Source organism: Phytophthora cinnamomi (genome assembly GCF_018691715.1).
Source record: "Phytophthora cinnamomi strain GKB4 chromosome Unknown Contig9, whole genome shotgun sequence".
Taxonomy (NCBI): Eukaryota; Oomycota; class Peronosporomycetes; order Peronosporales; family Peronosporaceae; genus Phytophthora; species Phytophthora cinnamomi.
This window is the reverse complement of record NW_027150942.1, coordinates 562,565-587,490: the sequence shown is the minus strand read 5'-3', so window position 1 is coordinate 587,490 and position 24,926 is coordinate 562,565. Positions and strand designations below refer to the sequence as shown.

General features: G+C 55.7%; 2 protein-coding genes across 2 annotated transcripts; both read right to left on the bottom strand.

Moving 5' to 3' along the window:
* Positions 1–14,490: 14,490 nt before the first annotated feature.
* On the bottom strand, positions 14,491–17,545 carry IUM83_16354 (uncharacterized protein; the record flags this gene model as incomplete). Its single annotated transcript, XM_067941230.1, has 3 exons — positions 14,491–15,509; positions 16,647–17,204; positions 17,275–17,545. The coding sequence occupies 3 exons, from the start codon at positions 17,543–17,545 to the stop codon at positions 14,491–14,493; spliced, it is 1,848 nt and encodes a 615-aa protein (XP_067798477.1).
* Positions 17,546–19,871: 2,326 nt separating this feature from the next.
* On the bottom strand, positions 19,872–21,610 carry IUM83_16353 (N(6)-adenine-specific DNA methyltransferase 2; the record flags this gene model as incomplete). Its single annotated transcript, XM_067941229.1, has 2 exons — positions 19,872–21,170; positions 21,326–21,610. 2 exons carry the CDS (start codon positions 21,608–21,610, stop codon positions 19,872–19,874), a joined length of 1,584 nt encoding a protein of 527 aa, XP_067798492.1.
* Positions 21,611–24,926: the final 3,316 nt, after the last annotated feature.

Below are 24,926 nucleotides of genomic sequence, written 5' to 3'. Positions count from 1 at the left end.
GTCCATCGTTGTTGCTCTTCGATCGTCTGTTGTCATACGATCGGTACCTCGGTCTGTCGCGTGCTCCATCCGAGCGTCCACGATGCGCATGAGACCGGTCATAGTCGAGCGCTACGGTAATAGCGTCGGTCAACGTTGCACTCCTGCGATACTCGACTTCCTCTCGAATACTTGGCGGCAGACCACGCAAGAAATACATGATCTTGTCCAGTTCGCTCATCTCCTGGACTTGAGTAATCAAGTGCCTGAACTTGCTGATATAATCGGGCAAGGCTCGACACTGACGCTCCTTCAAGTCATTCATCTGGTCCCGAAGAAGTTCTTGCAGATCCGGAGGCACGAACGCTTCCTCCAGCTTCAAAAAGAAGTCTTCCATACTCTTCACATAGTCCTTCGCGATGATGTACCACTGCGCGGCTCCATACTTCAGCGATCCCGCTAACACAGCCAAAATGTGTAACGGGGTTACACGTACAAGTGGCTGCAAGCCACTTGTGAATTTAACAGATAGGTTATCTGTTAAACGTTTTGGATACTTCCTCACATTGGTGTAAGACACACCGATGGATACATTGAAGTGGACCACCACAGTGAGTGGTCCACACCTACCCAAAGATCCTATTGGTAGAAAGCAGCATTTTTCTACCAATCAGAGTCATGCATATTAGCGGGGCTCTGACAGCCAGCCGCTGTCAACCCTTTCATAGATGATAAACAGTTTTAGCAGATTTTAGAGGAAGATCAATTACAAGCAATACAGTTCTCATTTTACCTTAAACTAGCTACTTGGAGTCTTGTCTAAGCTAACTTATATTTGTGTATTCAAATATAATTAACCTAAGTAATTATTAAGTACTTACGCTTCCTCATACACGTTGCGCAACGTGTAAGCTAAAGTAGTGAGTCAAATTAGACCCACTACACCTGGTAGCACGTTGTAGTCCGTCCAACGACCGACTGCTTGACGTTCGTACGCGGTGTACGAACGCGGAGCCGAGAACCACATGAGCACGGAGGTGCCCATGGAGAGCTCCAACACGCCTGCAACGCATGTTGCACGCGCTGACTGCCCCCACCTGTCTGACCCAGAGTGGGAGGCCCTCCAACGACTGTCAACAGTCATTGGAGAAGCGGCGATAGCTACAATGCTGCGTACGCTATCGCCGACGGAATAACATGGTGTTGCTCTGGGGTTCATCATGAAGGAGCGGCGTGACGCTGCTTCCTCAGTGACGGCGTCGTCAGGGACGACACCGCGTGCTCAACCATTAAAGTTGAGCGTAAGCAATTACGTGGGAAGAGAGGACGAGCCTCTCCTCCGATGGCTTGTCGAGATGGACACAGCCATAGCGGCTCGACGCATCGTCGACCCGCTGTCGAAGGTCGCGTTCGCCATGTCCTGCCTTGGCGGACGCGGAAGGTGTTGGGCGTATGGACGCCGACTCTCCGATCCTACGTGCTTCAGCACGTACGAAGTGTTCAAAGAGGAACTCAGACAAGCGTTTGAGCCCCCGCAAAACGAGTTCCGGTCGAGGGCGGAGTTCCTCGACCTTCAGCAGGGTAAGCATGACGTCCATGCTTACGCGCAGCGCGCACGATATTTGGTATCAAATACCGTGACTAACCCGATTGACGAGGCGACCAAGGTCGTCACGTTCATGAAGGGACTTAGAGATGGGCCTGTGAAGACCTATCTCTTCCGAGAGTACCCGAGTACTCTCGAAGCTGCGATCACTCTTGCCATGCAAGAAGAGTTTAGCCTGCGGCAGGCTAAACTGCATGTGAACGTGCCGAGGCCGCAACCGCGCCCGGTAGCGAAGCCGGGAGGTCCAGAACCAATGGACCTCTCGAATGCAACAACTGCTGGTTACCAGCAGCAGGGAGGTAACGTGCGATGCTTCCGTTGCGGAAGGATCGGTCACTTTGCACGGGAGTGCACAGCTGCCATGCCCCCTGGATGTGGCCGTCGTGGCGATGCTACGCATCGCCGCGGACCAACAAATAACGCGAACATCCAGTAGGCGCGGGGCGCCCTACTGGTAATGCAGTCGCGCGTGCCGACATCGGGCACGCGACACTGAGGACTGCAGCCCCCAGTGAGACCAGCTCTCACTGCAAGAAACAAGATGACAGGCCAAACCTAGTCATCTTGAAGGTTTACTCGAAGAGAGCGAGTGACTCTCTTCGAGCATTGGTAGATTCAGGCGCGTCGAACAACTTTGTTCGACTACGAAGCCTGTCGAGACTTGACTTCGAGGAGGTAGATACACCTCGAAGTCTTCTGGAGGTACGACTGGCAACAGGTGCCATCGTGAAGACCGAGAAGCGCGTCGTGAACGTGCGCTTCTCGTACAAACAACGAGTGTTTGTCGAACACCTTACCGTCCTGGACCTGGACGATAAGTTCGACATGGTAATGGGCATGCCGTGGCTTGCACGGCATGATCCGGTAATTGACTGGAAGAAGCGCACGCTCGTGCGCTTCGGTCGCGACTGCGGAACAGAGAGCGATGGCCCTGTTACCGCAGCGCACGCACAAGCAGGTGCGCGCGGCTCACCAGTCGAGACAGCGCTGAACGCTGCTGTCCCGGAGTGCCCAAGAAGTGCGCGAGGGCGCACACAAGCGAGACCCACGTCGGCAATGCTGCCGACGTCGGAAGAAAAAGATGTGCAAGTTCCGGGAACCAACACCCACGTTCAAGCGTGTAAGGGACAGTCCCTGACCCGAAGTGGTCAGGTCGACAACGACGCGTCGGCTCCGGGAGCCGACGCACCCTCAGTCATGAGGGGCTCCGCCAATGAATGGCGTCGAGGTGACGAAGGCGTGTCAACTCCGGGAGTTGACGCTGCAAACAGTGCGGACGGTTGCAAACGTACCGCACTGATGCAATTTGCATGCTGTCGTGCAGCCGGGCTGCACGACGAAGCGCCATGCGATCAAGCCGGGCTTGATATCGCGCGCCCGCAGACAGGGTCTGCCGGCGAAGGGACACATTGCCGTGCAGCCGGGCTGCACGAAGGAAAATGCGGTCAAGCCGGGCTTGATACCGCGCGCCCGCGGACAGGGTCCGCCGGCGAACAACTGTCCACGGCCGGGCCTGGACCAGAAGAACAACTGTGCGGAGCCGGGCTCCGCACAACAAGAAGACGGCGCAAGCGGAAAACGCTGCGCAAGTCTCGGTCCGGGACCGAGACGCAACAAAACCAGTCTGCTGGGCAGACTGCGGCGGTGACGCCGAATGTCAAGACGCTAAGCGTCTTGACGCGCACCGATACTGGATTCCAGTATCGTGACATGGAACTCGCTAGTCCTCCGACGACGGCGTCGGAGTTGACTTCGCTTCCAGCCATGAGCTGGAAGCGCTTCACGCGCGACTTGCACGATGGACGCATCGAGCAAGTCTGCGTTCTTTCGGACAGCGAAAGAACGGCGAGCGAGAGCGAAGAGCTGAGGCAGCTCTTCATGGGAACTACCACTGAGAGTGAAGACACTCTCAGTGCGAAGACGAAGCGAGAGCGCATCGAGGAACAAGGTTGGGACTCGCTGAAGTCGAGTCCCTATTACGATATTATTGAGGGAGTACAAAGACGTACTCCCGGAAGAGATTCCTGCGGAGCTTCCGCAGGATAAGGGCATTCAGCACGAGATTGATCTCGTGCCGGGCACGAAGTACTGTGTCACGCGGCAGTGGCCACTGCCGCGAGAGCAAGTAAAGCGATCGACGACTTCTTTGAAAGTCGTCGTAAAAACAGGACAAGTGCGGGAATCAAAGTCCCCGCACAGTGCTCCGACGTTCTGTGTCAAGAAGCCACAGGGCGGATGGCGCATCGTTCATGCCTACAACAAGCTGAACGATGCGACGGTACCGGCGCAGACGCCGATACCACGAAATGATGTTATCATCGATTCGATGGCCGGGAGCACCGTTTACAGTGCTCTCGACTTGCGAGATGGATTTTATCAAATCCTAATGCGTGAGAGCGATATCCCTCTCACGGCAGTGAGCACGCCAAGCGGCATGCTCTGGGAATGGCTAGTAATGCCACAGGGGCTTAAGAACGCCCCTGCGACTTTCAACAGGTGCGTGACGCACTTGTTGCGCTCGGTGCGCGACTTCGCACCGAGCTACTTCGATGATGTATTCATCCACAGCCGGGCTGTGGACGGAAAGCCCGACGTAGAGATGCACAGGGTGCATCTCCGGAAGCTACTTGAGCTTATGCGAAAGCATAAGCTCTACGCGAACCTGAAGAAGTGTATCTTCGGGGCGAGCGAGATACCCGTCCTCGGGTGTCTCGTAGGGAAGAATGGTGTTCGCCCTGACCCGGAAAAGGTCAGAGTGATCAATGAATGGCCAACGCCTTCAAGTGTCAAGGAACTGAGGCAGTTCTTGGCCAGCCACGTACTTGTGCAAGTACGTGGAGGACTATGCGGGCAAGATCCGTCCGCTGTCACAGCTTCTCAAGAAGGAAGCTGTGTGGAATTGGACACCCGATTGCCAAAAGGCATTCGATGCAGTCAAGCGGGGCTTGACTGAGGCGCCGATCTTGGCAGTGGCTGACCAAGATCGCCCATTTCACGTAGTGTGTGACGCATCCGACTTCGCGATCGGATGCGCGTTGATGCAGCACGATCACGAGGGCCGTGATCGTGTCGTCTACCAATCGCGTCAGCTGAAGCCAGCTGAGCGCAACTATCCGGTGCATGACAAGGAACTCCTTGCCATGAAGTATGCACTCGCAAAGTTCCGAGTGTATTTGCTTGGGAGTAGACCATTTGTGGTCTACACCGACCATGCTTCACTGCGCACCGCAGTGAAGTCGCCACACATATCACAAAGAATGGCGAGATGGCTCTCATTCTTTGCGGAGTATAACTTCCGGGTCGAATACAAACCCGGAAGATTGAACGTGGTGGCCGACGCGTTATCACGTCGGCCGGACTATGCAGAAGCTGTTGACGTCAATGCCATTGACGCCATGCGATCGAGCACACTCACGTCGTCTCTGCTGGACGTTGTGAAGGCCGCGTACGCGCACGACGCGGACGCCAAACTCTTGCTGGCCTATGGCACAGCGCCTTCTGACAAGTCCCGTCAGAAGCTGCCCAAGCACCTTCGAGCGCGTGCACACCGCTTTCGTGTGCACGACGGACTGCTACTTTATAACGCAGTCGACGACAACGCGGATCGCGTTGTCGTGCCAAATGACCATGACCTGCGACTCAGGATCATGTACGAGTATCACGATGCCCCGACTGCGGGACATTTCGGACGTGAGAAGACTTACGTCCTTCTCACGCGCGACTTCTACTGGCACCACCAGTATAAGTGGGTGCGCAAGTACATCCGTGCTTGCGAGGTATGCCAACGCGTAAAGCCTGCGCCATTCGCGCAGGCTCCACTGCAATCACTACCGACTCCGTCGGAGTGTTGGAAGTCCATGTCTTTGGACTTCATCTTTGGTCTTCCCCCGGATAGCGGAGGGAACACCGGTGTTGTGGTCTTCGTCGACCGCTTCAGCAAGATGTACCATCTTGCTGCGGTGCCGGCAGAAGTGACTGCGAAGCAGACGGCCCGTCTGTTCGTTGACATGGTGTTCAAACACCATGGCATGCCGACCGACATTGTGTCGGACAGAGACCCGCGCTTCACAGCGCACCTGTGGCAAGAAGTGTTTACACTTCTTGGGAGCCAGCTTTCCATGTCGACAGCGGATCATCCGCAGACGGACGGTCAAACCGAGCGCGTGAATCGCGTGCTCGTCGATATGTTGAAGAGCTACGCTCACTCGTTCCAATACTGGAGCGAGTGCTTATCGATGGCAGAGTTTGCCATCAATAACTCAGTGCATGCCTCGACAGGGCATACACCGTTCTACGTGAATGCCATGCGGCATCCACGTCTACCGAGTTTACTCGGGTGATGGCTCCCACTTTAAGTGGGGAGGATCTACGACTGCAATACAGCAGCCGAGAAAACCGCTGACACTTGCACAGTGTCAGCTGCAACAATGGACAAACCACATGAGTCTGCGCAGGGCGCAGACACCGCAAAAGAACCACGCAGAGGCCGGGCCTCTAGCGGAGAGCGAGCTGAATGACTTCAGCTCGGATGCAATCAGTTTCATCACCAAAAGACAAGCCGTGATTCGGTTTGTCCAAGACACAATAGCAGCTTCTGTTGATCAACAGAAGCTGAACGCAGACAATGCGGGCAGAGGCAACACAAATGAATTTAAAGTTGGTTCATTAGTTTTGTTAGCTACACAAAACCTGCCTAGACATGCAGTTTCGGATTTCGGAGCAAGCAAGCTTGCTCCGCGCTTCATCGGGCCGTTCACTGTGTTGGCACGGCACGGCAACGCATACACGCAAGACATACCGTCTAGCATGCGCCTCCATCCGACCTTTTACGTCGGACGGCTGAAGCCATACCTGCAGCAAGAGCCATCTAGCTCGGCTGACCCGAAGCCTCGACAGGAGCCGAGGCAGAAGCGGAGGACTTGGCCTCGGCGACGAGCAGCCTCTCCTCCAGCGCGCGGACGCGCTGGAGCAACCCCTTCATCTGGGTCCCCAGCTCGACCTGGATATTCGAGGCGGTCTGCGAGACCGCCGCGACTTGGGCCTTCTGGTTCGCCAGCTCCTGTTTCAGGGCGGCGAACTCAGCGCCCTTCAGACGCTCCACGGCGGTCACCCGGTCGTGGAGAGGCGCATACTGATCAGCCCGGGGCTGATCATACCCGGGGCGTGTTCCCACCCCCGCCACCGCCGATCCGTGACGCCCGCGGCTCAACCCGCTGGATTGTTGAGCGGATTGTTGACCATAGTATCCCGAAAACGAACCCTCGAGGGGCTCGTTTTCGTATTCGCTGGAGAGGATTTCCTCCCCATCAAGATTCATGGGAGCCGCGGAACGTCTTGCTGGAGGACGTTCCGGAAATGGTGAGGGCGTACGAGGAGCAGTACGCGCTGGCGCAGCGGAAGTAACACGAGCGCTGCGATCATCGCTAGCGCCCGAACCCTCACGTGCTAAGAACTTAGCACGGAGCTCTTTTGAGACTCTCGGGCACACGGAACGACGTGTACCCGTTCAGGTCGCGGTCGTTCAAGCGGACCGCGCCTGGGAAGCACTTCGTGCACTGAAAGCCCTCGGGCACAGCGCACGGCACATTCGCCTCCTCCGCAGCAACGTGGAGTTGCTCCAACTTTCCACGCTTCGAGTACGTCTCGAAGCGATCACGCGCTTGCTTAATCCGATCACGGTAAGCACTCGGCCTCTTGTTGAAGTTCTCAACAAAGGCATTCCAGCTTTGACAAAGTGCCTGCCATTCGGGCACTTTGCTGCGAGAAGAGGTCTTCTTGCTTTGAAACCATCGGAGCTCATGAAAGAGTCCGATGTAGTAATCGCGCCTTTGATGCGTTTCCGCATCAAAGTGCAGCTCGGCAGCCACAGCGTCATCTTTGATGGCGCTGCATACGTACAACGGCACCTCATTCGGAGGTACCGAGTTCCCATACCGGTCCGCGATCTCGGACGCGGACGGCATCCATGGATCGCGCGCTGCAGGCGCAGCGCGCGGAGAGCCTTGAGCTTTGACATCACGCGCTGCAGCAGCAGCGCGCGGAGTACTGAGAGCCCCAGCGGAAGCGAGTGGGGTATCGCTCTCAGTACGCGAACGCTTCGAACTCGAAGCGTCCGATTCGTCCCCCTTCACGCGGGCGAACGTTCTTGGTGTGGGGTCGAGCGATTCGCTCGACACTGAGTCTTTACGCTTTGAGGGCGAGTCCTCCTCGCCCTCCATGTCTTCATCGTCGTCGTCGAAGTCGACGACGTCACCATACTTCGCCTTCTGGCGTTCGAAGTAGTCGTCGATGGAGAGATGACTCCCCATCGACTTTGCGGACTTCTTCTGAGGCGCGCTCATCGTTGAATGAGTGCGGATTTCTTCTCCAAACGCGGAGAATTGACGAATGGTCAATTCCAAAGATTGACGTGCGGGGACCCCGCGCGTCTAACCTTAAGGGGGGATGGTGTAACGGGGTTACACGTACAAGTGGCTGCAAGCCACTTGTGAATTTAACAGATAGGTTATCTGTTAAACGTTTTGGATACTTCCTCACATTGGTGTAAGACACACCGATGGATACATTGAAGTGGACCACCACAGTGAGTGGTCCACACCTACCCAAAGATCCTATTGGTAGAAAGCAGCATCTTTCTACCAATCAGAGTCATGCATATTGGCGGGGCTCTGACAGCCAGCCGCTGTCAACCCTTTCATAGATGATAAACAGTTTTTAGCAGATTTTAGAGGAAGATCAATTACAAGCAATACAGTTCTCATTTTACCTTAAACTAGCTACTTGGAGTCTTGTCTAAGTTAACTTATATTTGTGTATTCAAATATAATTAGCCTAAGTAATTACTAAGTACTTACGCTTCCTCATACACGTTGCGCAACGTGTAAGCTAAAGTAGTGAGTCAAGTTAGACCCACTACAAAATGCGTCCAATCAACTTACTATCCTTCCAGTCTATGCCCTTAGCTAAAAAGTACTGCTCCACCTGCTCCCGGTATAGTTGGAACGATTCCTTGAGCGTCCCCCCGTATCTGGGCATTTTTATCCCATCCAGCTTTAGTTGCGAAAGCTGCCTTGACTTGCGCAGCTCGTCGATCAATTCTGTATGCTTCTCCATGGCCGCCAACATACTATGCGTTAGTTGGGCCGGATCCGCCATCTTGAACACGCGAAAACTTCGCACTTTGTGTGTTCACCCTTGAAACTTGATACCGGTGGGAGCAATATACTTTTAGGGGCACTGACTAAAAGAAAGTAAAAGAGAAAACCTGTTAAAGAAAATAGCCTACGCTACTTCCTAAAATTGGCCGAGTTATGCGCTGTGGGAGGTCTTGGACTTCTTCGATGCCTTTGAAGAGGTCGATGACACGTGAGAGGTCGATGGCGCGTGAGAGGTCGAGCGGTGACGGTTGTCGTCCTGGTCTTCGCTTCGCCAAATTTTGCTGTGTCGGGCTACAAAGAACAAAAACTGACTAACCGGCTTCGAGACTTATAGTGCTCGATTTATATGCGGTGCAGTCTTTTGAGAACAGTAGCTACTTGGGCAAATAGGCTGTCACCGGGGCCAGATACAAAACAAATTTACACCACGGCTGCCCTCCAGTTATTTCCCACGGTCAGCGTACAATAGTAGGTTGCCCTATTAATGTACCAAAGTCTCCCCAACAACTGGGTTGGTCACGCTGACGTAACACTTATGTTAATGTAGCAGGCTTTAGCGCTTGAGAGAAGGACTTGTAGAAGGGACGGTAAAAAAGAGGAGTGAGATTAAGCAAGTTATGGAGCAGGGAGCTAGCCTTGCTGCTCACTCGAGAGAAGTATGTGGTTGCCTAAAACACAGATAAATATCGTGCCTACCAACCATTTGACGTTGAAGATCAAAGTTTAGAGTCACTGTACTGCGCGTGTCCTTTTAGTATTAGAATAAAGGGTCCACACGGTACTTCGGCTAGGGCTGTGTGACGAGCCATAACCTCAACAACTTACACCTCAAGCTGAAAAAGCCTCCCCTTGAGTGCCGTGCAGCAGCTCACGCTGGGCCTGAAGAGTGTTTGTCATTGAAGTGGGTGCGAGGGTTGGTCCTGTCGAGAAGCGCGGTAGTTGTGGTCGATGTGCGGGGTAGACGGTTTATTTGATACTGAATTGCTACTGCTAGCCTAACATGCATGCCACGCTGTGCTCCTACGCGAGCACAGGGCTCTCTTTGCGTATTTCTGGGGTTTTCCTTGACTATGCGCTACCATGCGTCTTTTTGTTTTCGTTTCATTTCTTTTCTACTAAATGCATGTTCCATGTTTCTTTTTCATGTTTGTCCTACAAAATGCATGTTCACTGTGACGGCTGACCCACTCGGGTAGCTGCCACAGGAACTTCAAGCCGCTGGCCGCGAGCAAGCAAGCCAGAGCCTTTGCGCCGCATCGCTCTGGCTTGCTTGCTCAGCAGGCCAGAGGTGGCCATGACACGACCTCTGCGCAAGTGTATCTCGAGGCCCCTACGTGCGGCATCGAATACGGCGTCGACTACGTTGGTAACGATATTGGTTATGAGCTCTCGGAGAGGCCCGATGACTGTTGTGCTCTGTGCAGCGAGGTGGATGGCTGCCGAGCGTGGTCGTGGGTGTGGGTCGAAGGACAGGGGGGCACTTGCTACTTCAAAAACCGCAAGGACAGGACGATCGCCAACGAGTGGGTCCACTCCGGGCAGGTGCGAGCGAACTCCGCGTCTCCGAGTTGTGCGCTCGAGCGGAACGTGGATTACGTCGGCAACGACATCGGCGAGGAGTGGAGTGACGATCCGTACGCGTGCTGCTCCAAGTGCATGGCGACAGAGGGCTGCAACGCCTTCTCGTGGTCGGATTACAATGGAGGCACTTGTTGGTTCAAGAGCGGCAAGGGCGACACGGTGGCCAGCGACGGCGTCCACTCGGCTGTCGTCTAGGCTGGTGGAGGATCGGTTGTACATCAGCGAATCTGTGAACGGGTTCTAGTATATGCTTCACACCTAGTAATATACGGTAAGATTCCCCGAGCTTAACTTTGCGCATTGTACGGCAGTGGATCAGCACAGACAATCTGGAGAATGCGTAGTGGGGGATACTGAACACGTTGTAGCAGTTGAATATTTCGTCTGAGTGTACTGGTACACTGGAAGGAATCCTACGACAACAAAAATGAAACCAATGTAACTTGCGTCGGGCAACTATAACATAGGCGCGAACAGTAAAAGGGCCGACTACGCGAAAGAAATGCTTCTTGGTGGGCTGAGTCGGGTAGATTTCAGCTCATTTTGTGTCAGGTTGCTTATTGCAGTCGACGCCTTTCAGAAGGTTTATACTTTATTCTAAGAGATTCACTATGTCACTCATGGTTATTCGCTCTTCTGGGTCATGGCAGCTCATTCGCTGAATGAGATTCCACTCGGAATCAGAGAAACATTGAGCTGGACGAGGAGGCGGTAACGCCTTACGAACATGAGTGCGGACCGCTGCGTCAGTCATCTCACAACCCCATGGAAGTTCCCCGCTCACGACCTCAATAGCACACATCGCAAATGAGTATACGTTGGATGCAGCCGTAGGGGCTTCTCCGGCTAGGCATTCGGGCGCCAACCAGCGGTGACCATCACCTATGACGTTGCCACTGTCGGTAGTTGTGTCATCCTGTCGCCTTCTGTTCTTCAGAGAGCTGAATACGATGTCGGTGAGCTTGACGACGCCGTTAGCGTCCACGAGTATGTTGCTGCACCTCAGGTCGGCATGCACAACATTATGCTCGTGCAAATAGAGCAATCCAAATGCTACCTCACGCAACATGCGCCGAGCACAAACTCCGCGTTCTTCCTTGGATTGTGAGGAAACATAACTATCGATAGAGCCCTGGGCTGCGTACTCGCACAGGAAAAACTGATACAGCCCAACATGACATGCGCCAAAAAGCTTAAGCACGTGTGTGTGCTCGAGCGTAAACCAGGTTGACATGTCGTCCAGGAACCTCTTGTACGGATCCTCCGTCTGCTCCTCGGCGTTGGATTTGGCACCGCGTCGACTTCGCAAAGGTATCACTCCGGATTCCTCCGATGTGAGTATTTTCTTGACCACCACGTCCGAGTTCATCCACTTCCCTAAATGCACAGATCCAAACGCTCCGCGACGAAAAGCATCCAGCTCATTAAACGCCACCTCGTACGGCGGTACGAACCAAGGTGGTAAAGCCAGTATCGTCTTGGATTCGGTTGTTCTAAAGCCTCGCGTTGCTCCCGGGATCATGGTTTGAAATATTTCCTCCACTTTTACCAACGTTGTCTGTAACAGCTCCAAATCACCAGCGGGGTAACTCGCACTGCGTTCCTTCGCTTCGAATGCAAGCAACGCTCCCAACATGGACAACTCATGCTCGCCGTCTAATTCACCCGTCATCGTTTTAGCATCCTGAACCAAAGCCAGACGCGTTCGCTTCCAAAGCTGCTCACGGTAGGATGCTTGCTTGGACGTCCATGTATGAATAGAAGCACCGGAGCGATTAATTCTGAGCCTATCCATTAGGGTATCGAGTTTTTCATGAAGTTCCAAGTTTGTTTCAATGACCTGGCGCGTTGCAGCAAGTCGTAGAAGCGGGTTCTCATTAACGTGCCTTTGAAGCATGTCACGGAAGCGAAGGATCAAAGATGCTAGGGCCAGGAGATGTGAAGCAATGCCGTCTGTGTCCATCACTTCTAATCGGGCTGCCAAGTCGTCCATCCGTTCGTACAGTTGGTAATTGAGGGCTGAGCTCTCGGAAGCCTCGTCGCACCATGCGTGAACCTCACTAAGCGCGAATGCTATTGAAGCTGGTGTTGCTCGTTGTTGTGTTAGACGCAGAGACGGATTACGCGATTTCTTTCTCCGTTTGGAAGAGGAAAACTCGGCACTGTCCTTTTCTTCGTCTTCGGCAAATACTTGAAAGCTAGCCAGCACTTCAGTAAGTGACGGCCGATCCTTGGGTTCGCGAGAGCACATTCGTTCCACTAAAGCCCATTGCCAGGCATCGGTTAGTGCTGACGGCCTGGGTGGTATTCGACCATGTAGATTTCTGTCTTGAGGGTCTTGACAGTCTGCATTGCTGTTCCAAGTAGTTCCACCAGAAAACGCCTCGACCGCGCACATTCCTAACGCGTAAATGTCGGAAGCTTCAGTTGGACCTAATGAGCTCCTGCTCAAAAGTTCTGGGGCCTGCCAATACTTGTTCCTGCTGATCGCGCAAGAATTTGCTCGCGGTGTCTTGCGAATCACGTCAACGTCATCGTAGCCAGAATCGCTGTTGTCGTCTTCAAGAAGAGGGCTGTCGTGTTCTTCCCCTTTTGTCGTCTTGCTACCGAAAACTGTTGAAGATTCTAATGCGGATCTCATCTGCCGCAGGTTGAATCCAGCCACCATAACGGCATCGCGACCGCCGCTACGGAATAAAACTAGGTCGCTACACGACAGCGAATCCAGCCCAACTCTCCGATCATGAAGGTACCGCAGGGCTAACGCAGCTTCGTGCAGAGCTCTCCAGAGGGGGAACCCATTGTCTCCCAAGCATCGCGTTAATGGTGTTCCTTCGGCAACAACGAAAAACCGCTTTCGACTCACGTGGCAAGCGCCAAAGAGTTTCATTATATGCGGGTGCTGGAGGCGTGACCACGTACTTGCCAACGTAAGACACTCGTGTGAAGTCATTCCACGAGGTGCCTTCTGCACGATCACATCTGTACGTTGCCACTTGAGCTGCTGCTTAGTCCTTTCATACGGAGCAACAAACCACTCAGGTAGCGACATCAAGCTCATATGCGCGTCGATGTTTGTGTTGTTGCTGCAGCAGCTTACAACGAACGCGAATGTACGCTCCAGCAACTCCGACTCGTCCGCAGTCAGCAATGTGTCGAACTTTTGTGCGTCGTGCTTGAGTAATGTTATCAATTCGAGTTGGTCTGTAGATTCACGAACTCGCGAGTTGGAGACAGCGACCACCTCTTGCTCCTCCAGGTAAGATCGAAAGAACACGAGTCGTTCTGCTCGCATGCGACGCCAACGAGACTGCCAACGAGGTAGTGACGGTTCAGCTCCACTTGGCGCGACTACGGCTAGGCCGCACCTTGCGGTGATAGCATCCAGCGTGCGGTGGAAGCTCTCGACTTGCTGCACCACTCGGCCGGTCTGCGCGAGACGCCATAATGGACGCTTCTCGGCCTCATAAATAATGAAAAAGCTGTGGATGTTGTCGAGGAGATCGTCGATGGCTTGTTGCGTCTGGACGTACAGCGCTTCCTCCTTGTCGAACTTGGAAGCCCTCTGCAAGTACCGAGCCAAGAGGTCCAACCGGTCTGAAAGGTGGTGGTCTAGGTGCGGCTCTCGTCGGCGGCGTCGGTGCAATCGTCGGCGCGGTGGCTGTACGGGTCGGGGCGCCGGCGTCTTCGACGACATTTCGCGATAACCTGTGGACGACGTTGGGGACTCGAGTATCACAGGTGCTTCTGAGTGTGACGACGACAACGACGGCGACACCGGCGTCGCCTCCTCGACTTTGTCTAGTCGTGACGCAGAGCGGCGAGAGCTGCTGCTCGTGCAGCCCATTGCCACGCGCGGAGAGACGGAAACAGTCGGCCGTGAGGAAACCTCGTCGTAGAGTACGCAGTTAAACTAGGAAGTGGCAAGGGCTCGCCTGCCGTTGAATGGAAGAAGACCTATTAACTCGGCCTGTGCTCAGTCGCTGCGGTAAGAGCTTCGCGGTGTATCTGAACGTATATGAGCTATTCCACCACGCAGGTGGAAGAACCCTTCTCGCTCTTGATCAGCAGCACCGGCCACAAGATTAGCGTTAGAGTTTGCACATGTCGTCAGCATGCGGCATGGTGTTCGTCGAGTTGAGCCGTCAACACGTGCTCTATGTGGCGTTACTCATCGTGTGGCCCTAGCAATATGTGGCCCGCTGCGTGCAATATGTACGCGAGAATGTCCTGGTACAAGGGCTCTTCACGGCTTTTGGCCTTGCAGATCGTCATGTGGTCCGAGTCGGGCAGCACGTAGAAGCGACCGATGCCTGGGTCGGCCGACTCGGGCTTGACAACGACGGCGGAGAGCCCTAGAGCCACCGGTGCAGCGCGCTCCTCGCCCACGCTGAAGCAGTCGATACCTAGCTGTTTGAAGCTATCGTTGAGGTCTTTGAGACGGCCATTCGGATCCGCGCCCAGGTCTGCGATGGCCGGGTGGGCCTGAATCAACTTCCTGATGGACTCCGACCGCACGCCCTTGGCCAGATCGGATCCAAAGTGGGGCACCGCGAGGAACACAACGCCTGCAGTATTGTCTGCGAGACTAGATCGAACACGTTGCTCACGCCCGACTAGCAGCATCTGCTTGGTTAGCAGTCCGCCCATCGAGTGGGTGATGAAGATAACGGGTCGCGCCGGTGCGTTCGGGCGGCAACGGCCGATATACGCAGCGTACAGAGCCGAGAGCATGACACGCGCACGCTCTTGTAAAGTGAGCGAGGGCCACGGACTGGACCAACTCACCATGCCGGCCTCGTAGCCCAGCGTCACCAAACGCGCAGGCACACCGCTACGCTGCAGGTCCCTTGCAAGCAGCACGTCCGGCCAAATGTCGTTGGTTCCTTCCAGTTTATTGCTCATATCGGTTCGCCATGTGCCGAACGGATGGCCGCGGAGACCGTGCACAAATACCACGTCGACTTTTGGCATTGCTGGTTCATCATCAGTACATTGCTCTACTATGCCTTGAGAAACAATTGGGTGCACGCCTTCACAGTACACATCCTTGGCGAGATGGCCAGTAGCCACCACTTCATCATACGCACGAAGATTTTCAACGACGCGAAAATAATTGGAGCGCTGCATTGGGTCCTCAATCTCGCACCAACGGCGGATATCGCCAAGAAATTGCTTCCCAGACACTGTTTGGTCCAGCAATTTAGCGATGTCAACATGATCACTAGAAATCATGGATCGGGGTGGATTGGAAAGCGCCGAGGTCCGTGGGTCGATGTCTAGGCAATAAGTAGCGACTAAGTTGGCCAATACGCGGGCACACTGTGTATGCTGCGCTGGCGAAGCTAACCTGGTTGCTGACAGTAAAGCCACCAATGGCACAACACCTTGTTGTACTAGCTCTGTGTGATGATGTTCGGCCAGCACTGCCAAAGCTGATGTGCCGGCATCAACCACTGCAGGGTTAAACAGAATTCGTTCGTTCCCCGGAGTCAATTCTTTCGACACATGAGCAATGTCCTCCATTTGCTTGACAGCAAGTAATTCGCCACCCGATAGTATGCGCATCTGCTGTAGCATATTTGTCAGCCAAGCTTGAAGGATATGCTCCTGTTTGTTGCGAATTTCCGCCTCTTCTTCCGACATCAAGCCCGCGGGTGTCGACTGCTTCTGCTCAGCCAGAAAGATCAAACTCGTAATAGCGTTCTCACGCACTTGGTGATCGGTGCTAGAACTCCAAGCCGTCAGAATGTCGACCCAACCGAACTCGACGCTGGCCTCATACTCTTCCGCGCCTATGATGGGCAAGTCTGTGAGGTCGTTTACTCCTCGGAAGAAGCGCGACATGGGAAGATCCCGACGAGACTGCAGAAGTGAGGCTGTCCAAGACGCATCGAACAAGCAATTGAGAGCCATCGCGCCGCTTTGGAATCCCGTGCAAATGTTGCGAAATGTCCAAGATAAATGGCGTTGGATGCTCTTCGTCATCCTTGCCGTGTTTTCATCAACCGGGTTTCCATCTCTTTGTTTCCGTTCATGAATTTGGCGCGATAAACTGAAAAGTGCTGCTCTTGTCCGCGAAGACTCGCATACATAGCGCCGACTCTGCGGGGACGCAGTCAGCGTGCGTAGACACCGTGAACTGATTAATTGAAGCTGCAACTGAAGCCTTTCGTTAACTGTTTTGGCCTTTTCGTCTTCAAATCGACCAGGTCGACCAGACTTCCGTCGAAGCCACGTTAGGTTCTTAGGTTTGGTAACTTCTTCCTGTTGTTCTGCCCCAGTCCAATAATGAAGCTGCTTCATCCAAAGTTCATACGTACCACGCGACACAGTCGCTGGATACTGTCGGGCAACATGCAGTAGCCTGTCCAGCACTGTAGCGGCCTGCAATTGTAAGTTTTCCTCGTCACCAGATCGCGGTAGCTCCAGTAAGTTTGTTGCAAACTTCGGTCCTAACGCCGCTTCCAGTTGTTTTGCCCGGAGAGCGCTCGAGTCCTCTTGGCCCACCGCTTGCACTAACGTGCTCATTGACCACAGTCCGAACTTCTTCATAGAATCTGGCATTTCGGGCGAGCACAGCTCCACCAACGCCGTGCAGCTCTCGGCTACACGCGAAAAGTCTGAATCCTCCAGATCCGAGCGATACACCGCAAATGCTCGAGATGCGTCTGCACCCTCCTCCAGCCTTTCGTGAGCCAATTGCTGCACCTTCGTCAGGGCAGCCCCCAACTGTAGCATATCAACGTAGTTCACGGTATCGTCCTGCTGTTGCTTGAGGTGGGCCAGTGTCTGCGCCAGCGTCACGAGCGACAGATGTAACTCCGTCTGCCCAGTGCGTGTAGCCGCCTCCAGTAACTTCACGTAGCTCTGCACCAGTTCTACAGACACCAACACAAAACACAGGCGTCAGTACCGCTGCCTACGGCTTGAGGGTGCGACGCTACCCACGTTGCAGTCTCCTCGGTTCCGTGGGTTTGTTCCTGGCCGTGTACTGCACTAGTAGAGGCAAAGCGCCTCGCTCAAGCAGGAAGCGCAATGTTTCTTGGCTCTGCTCGTCGTCCTCGAGGCGCAGGATGCAGGACAGCAGGCGCTGCAGCAGCTCGTCCTGCGCTGCCTGCAGCCCCCCGCGGCGCAGGATCTCGCCCCACTTAGTGGCCAGCGCCATTGCGTCTTCTAGTGGCACGTCTGCCTCGCTCTCGTGGAGGACCAACGCGCCCATGTGCGCTGTGCTGCGCAGTCGCTGCGCGTTGTCAGGGGAAGACGTCAGCGCTAACGCCGCCGCGCCGGCCCCCACCGCTACGGACAGCGGGAGCAGCGAGCGTGAGCGTCTAGGCACAGGACGATGGCATCCTCGTGCCGGGCGCGACGAGGCCAGGCGTTGGCTAGAGGACGCCCCGGCTCGCGCGAGGAGGCGCCGAGGCCATTCCGCACGTTGACGCATATTGGGGGGCTGACACGCCAGAGTGATGGTTCAGAGGATATATAGGAAAATGTATACGGTAACGATGTGACTCATAAGTGAACGTGTAGCTTTCGTGTAGATACATCGATCGGATCACATGAATGCGGTTACTACTGTATCCCCCTGGAGCCCCCGAGCAGAGACGATAGACAAGAGGACACGCGCACCGCACCCGCCAACTGAAGCTGAAGTCGGACCAGCCTTGCAGACTGCACGACTGGAGGCGAGCGGGCCGAGAGGGCTGATAGGGCCCCCGTGTCGATGTAGTGGAGACGGACGCCGTCGCACACGTCCATACAGGCGTGCGAGAGCTGCTCCCATCGCGACACAGGGCTGACACCGGCGGCGTTCATGGCGGGAGTGACGACGAGGTGTTTCGCTCCAAAGGCTGCTCCTGCCGAGATCTACCTACATTCCGACCCTTTAACTGCGCGTTCTCAGAATGGCTTCTCAGAGCTGCACCCCAGTTCGAAGGCACGAGATCGGATTCAGAAGCCGCGGAGCGGAAGTACGCGCACTTCAGAATCGGAGCACCGCAAAACCCGACGAGCGCGTTCGAAGTAGCCAGCGGGATGCTGCCCACCACCGGGACTCCCGGCGGGAGGGCTGCCGCAGCTTCAACGGCACCTTCAATCGGGCGCATTCAGCCTTGAGCTTTGCTCAGGGCTCCGTGCTCTGCTGCACAGCTCGCTGCGGCAGACTCGAGCGGCGCCATCGGCAAGAAGGTGGCTCGGCTCGGCAAGGCTTTGCCGGTCATGCCATGCCACGCGCGGCTGATGATAACGGGGGCAGCTCCGCAGCGAGTAAACAGCGGAGTCAGCTGCAGCACCGAAACCATCTGCGGGTCGCCCGTTGAACGGCACTGCAGACCGTTGGCGAACAGTGCCCGCATGGAGCTGCCCATTGAAGCACATGCGCACACCACGCAGGACAAGCCCCTTGCCGCTGCCCGCGGGTCAGGCCGCCGCCGCTGTGGCCATCTGCCGGAGCACATGCCGAACCGCGCTGGCTGAAGAGCGTGGTGCCCCCCATCGTTGAACTTGCCGCCCCTCTGGCGAGAGACGACGGGAGGGGCGCGCCAACTGCAAGCAGTCGTTCGGCAGCACCTCAACCACGACACCTTGCCGATGATGCCACTTTTCCCGGCCAGAGCCGCCCGGAGCCGTGAGCTTTGCGGGCCGAGACTGCTGCCTGCGCTATTAGCACGGCGGCAGCCTGAAAGCGGCGGCGACCACTGCTGCTTTGCCTCCTCGTTGTCGGCAGAACTGCATCCTCGCGCTATGCCAGCCATTTGCTTAGCAATGGGGCGATTTTAACGCCGCCGAGGCTCAGTCTTGAGGCGCTTTCTGAAGTTTGCTGACTGTCACTTGCGTTTAACAAATCCCGAGGAGTCGAAAGGCGTCGTGAACGCCATCCGACCGACGGGACTCCGTCGTCGGCAGCGCGCCCAGAGCAGCACACTGCAGCAGCCCGCTCGAGCGACTTCGACGACGGGCTTGGTTTGGTGCGGCCGGCGCCGCTAGGGCCGGCGGCATGCTTACTGGGCCGTCGTTTGGGCGCCGCTAATTTGCTGGTTTGGGTTCGCGCTTCAGTTTTCCGGGCTGCATGGCCGGGGCTCTGTGTTGAACTTGTTGATTGAAGTTGGCGCACATAGTGAAACGAAGATAAAGCCTCCGATAGGCTATATTCCAGGAGAATGCGCGCTCGCAAGTTAACTGCAGTTGTTATGTTGGGTCGTTCTCCTTTTTTGTTTTGGGCAGTTATAACGTTTTTATGGACTTGCAGTACCGCACACGGCCCGTCGCTGCACTGTTGTCCTTCACTTCAACCTGTCTTCTTCAGTTTGCTCGGGATCCTCAATCAAGTACCAAGACCAGTGCTGCACGCAAATGAATCTCCATTGACTGCGTCGATCGGCGCGACGCTTTCGCTACCACCTAATACTAAACTTACATACTGCTCGCCTTCCTCTCCGAGGCAATTGTGTTTGCAGCGAGCTGGGCTACATGGCCTTCAATCGGTCCGCTGTTAAATATCTCGTCGCCGTCTCGCATCGCCAGCGACCTCGCTTACCGTCGTCTGACTAGTCGTCTCGACGGAGACCGGTGGACCACTCGCTGTTCTGCTGCAGCGACCTCCAGAAAACGCGCTCGAGGTGGCTCAGTTGGTACAACGCCTGGCGCTTGGCTTCTGGGTCGCACTTGCCGGCGGCGATACGATACCAGTGATACTTCCGCACGTAGCCTACGAACTTCTTGCTGATGCGCATCGGGTGGCACACCAGCACCTCGGACAAGAACTTGCGCAGAGAGACGTTGCCGTGCAGCGGCAAGTAGCCCGCCTTGAATGCCTCAATCATGGCCTTGGCGTAATTTTCTTCCTCCATTGACCACCGGCCACTGCGCACCCTACCGTGTTGCGAGTAGTCAGACCGCTTGAGCACACGTTGGGTGGACTTTTTGCCACTTCTGATGCTGGGGCTCGGACGGATAACGTTTGGGTTGGCCATCGCCTCCGCAACGTTAAGCACGTCGGAAACCAGCACCGCGGCGCTAGACTCGTTGTTCATGATTGACTTGAGGCTGAGCGGGTTGAATGACTCGTCGCGTGGGGACACGGGCTCCTCTTCCGGGGCACCTCGTGGACTTGATCCGAGGCTTCGGAACTTCTTGCTTACGCGCATCGTCTTGCACTGCAAGCTGTCCGCAATAAATTTCCGCACAGAGACGTTCGGCGGCAGTACAACCTCACCGCTATTCACCGCCCGAATCAGCGAACTAGCATACTGCTCTTCATCTGCAGTCCAGCGACCTTGCTTTACTTCGGAGCTGGTCTCCGCCTCGGCAGACTCAGTGGCATCTTCACTGTTTGATCTGCTCTTGTTCACGTTGAAAGGAGTGGTCGGCGACGCCGCACCGGAGCCGTGCTCGCTTAAGCTGACATCCGTCGGAAACTTGCCTGTGGATAGCACAGTGTCCCAGACCGAGACACTCGAGTTCGCGGGAAGTCCTAGCGCGCCGGGCGAACTTGATCCTGCGTTGCTGGGGCTCTGTACTTCAGTGGCAGGAGCGTATGTAGTAGCACCTTGATGGTAGTGCTGCTGCTGGGGGATGGACGGGTAGATCATTGCCTGACGAGGCATGTGGCCCAACAAGCTGTACGAGGCCTGCACGTCCAGGCCAACGTCCGATCCCATACGTGCTCTCTTGGGCATCGACGACGTTTCTAGCGGGTAGCCACCCATGGCGTGCATGATAGAGGGGAGTGCATGCAGCTGCGGTAGCTCGCGCTTGAGCGGGCTGGAGCGCCCCAAGAGCGGCGACGTCTCAGCCATCGATGGGCGCACTTGCTCGGCGGCTTCGAGCAGGGGGGTCAAGCCAAGCTGCAAATATCACAATAGCAGCCAAAGGTTAGACTTCAAGGGAACGGATGCAACCACCATCTTTTGGCTGACTGCACATGGACATGCTGGCCTCGGCAATGACTGCCTTCGTCCACCCACGTGCAGCGATCAAAGTAACCAGAGGCAGACTTTACCTTGGCGATCTCGGGCTGCGAGAAGAAGGATGAGGGCGACGACGGTGAGCGCGTGGTCGGCCCGTGCTGCATGGCGGCGGCGGCGCTGGGTCCCTCGGTCTTGACGGGGACTGGCGGCGCAGCGTGATACCCGCCGGCGGGGGCTCGCGTGTCGTCGCGGCCGCGCCCTGTTTCTTGGCGTCCCGCTTCGATTGGGATCCTTAATTTGGGCAGCTCCATTGAGGGCGGGCCGGTGGCGAACGGCCGCACGGCCGTCGACGGCAGTGTCGACGAGGAGGAGAACATGACGATCGGTCAGTCACGCACGGGCGAACTGCAGGTTGACTGGTACTGGTGTGGGAGGCTGAATTTGGGGGACCGAGCTACGCGCCGCTGAATCGAAAATGAAAGCGCCGGGACGCCCAGACGACGGGCGCAGCCGGGTCGCGTCAAAGCAACTTCAATTACCTGCGAGCGCGCATTCTCCTGGAATATAGCCTATCGGAGGCATTATCTTCGTTTCACTATGTGCGCCAACTTCAATCAACAAGTTCAACACAGAGCCCCGGCCATGCAGCCCGGAAAACTGAAGCGCGAACCCAAACCAGCAAATTAGCGGCGCCCAAACGACGGCCCAGTAAGCATGCCGCCGGCCCTAGCGGCGCCGGCCGCACCAAACCAAGCCCGTCGTCGAAGTCGCTCGAGCGGGCTGCTGCAGTGTGCTGCTCTGGGCGCGCTGCCGACGACGGAGTCCCGTCGGTCGGATGGCGTTCACGACGCCTTTCGACTCCTCGGGATTTGTTAAACGCAAGTGACAGTCAGCAAACTTCAGAAAGCGCCTCAAGACTGAGCCTCGGCGGCGTTAAAATCGCCCCATTGCTAAGCAAATGGCTGGCATAGCGCGAGGATGCAGTTCTGCCGACAACGAGGAGGCAAAGCAGCAGTGGTCGCCGCCGCTTTCAGGCTGCCGCCGTGCTAATAGCGCAGGCAGCAGTCTCGGCCCGCAAAGCTCACGGCTCCGGGCGGCTCTGGCCGGGAAAAAGTGGCATCATCGGCAAGGTGTCGTGGTTGAGGTGCTGCCGAACGACTGCTTGCAGTTGGCGCGCCCCTCCCGTCGTCTCTCGCCAGAGGGGCGGCAAGTTCAACGATGGGGGGCACCACGCTCTTCAGCCAGCGCGGTTCGGCATGTGCTCCGGCAGATGGCCACAGCGGCGGCGGCCTGACCCGCGGGCAGCGGCAAGGGGCTTGTCCTGCGTGGTGTGCGCATGTGCTTCAATGGGCAGCTCCATGCGGGCACTGTTCGCCAACGGTCTGCAGTGCCGTTCAACGGGCGACCCGCAGATGGTTTCGGTGCTGCAGCTGACTCCGCTGTTTACTCGCTGCGGAGCTGCCCCCGTTATCATCAGCCGCGCGTGGCATGGCATGACCGGCAAAGCCCTGCCGAGCCGAGCCACCTTCTTGCCGATGGCGCCGCTCGAGTCTGCCGCAGCGAGCTGTGCAGCAGAGCACGGAGCCCTGAGCAAAGCTCAAGGCTGAATGCGCCCGATTGAAGGTGCCGTTGAAGCTGCGGCAGCCCTCCCGCCGGGAGTCCCGGTGGTGGGCAGCATCCCGCTGGCTACTTCGAACGCGCTCGTCGGGTTTTGCGGTGCTCCGATTCTGAAGTGCGCGTACTTCCGCTCCGCGGCTTCTGAATCCGATCTCGTGCCTTCGAACTGGGGTGCAGCTAAGAGTCTTAGCCTAAGACCTCGCCTGCGAAGCCACTCTGAGAACGCGCAGTTAAAGGGTCGGAATGTAGGTAGATCTCGGCAGGAGCAGCCTTTGGAGCGAAACACCTCGTCGTCGTCACTCCCGCCATGAACGCCGCCGGTGTCAGCCCTGTGTCGCGATGGGAGCAGCTCTCGCACGCCTGTATGGACGTGTGCGACGGCGTCCGTCTCCACTACATCGACACGGGGGCCCTATCAGCCCTCTCGGCCCGCTCGCCTCCAGTCGTGCAGCCTGCAAGGCTGGTCCGACTTCAGCTTCAGTTGGCGGGTGCGGTGCGCGTGTCCTCTTGCCTGTCGTCTCTGCTCGGGGGCTTCCAGGCCGCATTCGTGTGATCCGATCGATATCTTTCTGGCAGCACCCACCATGTCGGGCTGACGCATGTCGTGTCGTTGTTCCAAGTTCGAGTTTTGAATAGCTTTCACGCTGTAGACTTGTTCCTTTCGCCTTTTGACGCAGATATGCGAGGTTTCGAACAGAGTTCTTCTCTGAAGATGTTTCTGCGTACGGCTCCAAGAACATCACGTCCGCCTTGCTGAAGTTGTTGGGTAAGAAGTTCTTACTAACAACTGTGTTAGCTGAGGGGCCGGATCACGCCTCACAAATGAAATGCTTAACAGCTAAATTGCTATTTCGCCAAATCAGCCCAATCTTTCTGAAAAAGTGCTACATGTATTTCTAAACACCAAGAGGCGCTCTCAGCTTGCAAATATGCTTTCTTCCTGTTCAGCTACGTAATTTCAAATGTAAATTTGCAGATGCCTCCACACTCGAGCGATTCAGCCGTTTTATTTTGGAGAAGAGGGTTGTATTCTACGTTATCTTGTAGTTGGATCAGATGTTCTTGGAAGCGTTTATTGTTTGGCTGACAAGGATCTTATCCGAGTTTGTTGAACATGTAGCCGAACTTTCTGTCGGAGCTCTGGGTCTCGTTCATGGCAGATTCTGCCAGGCACAAACGGCCTCTTCAACCCAGTGAGTCACCTGCACGCGATCAACTTGGTATTTTCCACCAGGTGGAATTCTCTGAGAGATCTTCCACTGCAGGAATTTCTTTTTAACTGCAGCTTCCATAGGGCGATTGGCGTCCTGGATTCCGCTGCTTTGAGACGATAGTTCTGGAAATGCTTGACGTCGAATCTGATCATTCAAAGTGTTCTTCTTAGTGCGTGCTTCTTGCGCCTTGACCTAGCTCGCGTTCGAGTCATCTTGCAGCAGGAACTTCTACATCGTGGTCGCGAAATGAGGAAGTGTAGCTGCGTACAAAACCCATTGTCAGACTTGGTTTCAAACCGCTTTCTTAAGGTTAAGAAAAAAGCAATTCATGATTTCGTCAAACTATTTCATATGTTAGGCACGGTAATCTAATGTTGTTCTTCAGACACCTAGACATCGAGAGGGCTGTTTCCGTCGGCCATGACTAGGGCGCCTCCATGAGCTGGCGCATGCGCCTCTACCATCTGGAGCGTGTTGGCACCGTGTGCTCCGTAGACATTCCCTACTTCCCGCCGAGCGACCAATGCCCTGGCATCGATGGGCTGGTTGCGATGTCGCCGCAGTTCGCGTACCTGAAGCTGCTCGGTGATTCTGAAGCTACGGCGCAGAAGCTGGTCTCGCGTCCCCGAGCGGTTTTTCAACGCTATCGTTCATCACCGCCGCGCAGACATCCCAGGAAACTTGAAGTGTTTGATTGAGAACGTCGAAGACGGGAATGATTCCTGGTACACGGAGCCGTCTACACTGATAACAAGTGAAGAGCTTAAGTACTACATGCACCAAATTGCCAACAGTGCGCACGGGTTCCTTGGTGGCTGTCGATACTACGGGCAGTGGCAACGCGACTTTGGGGTTGCCACGC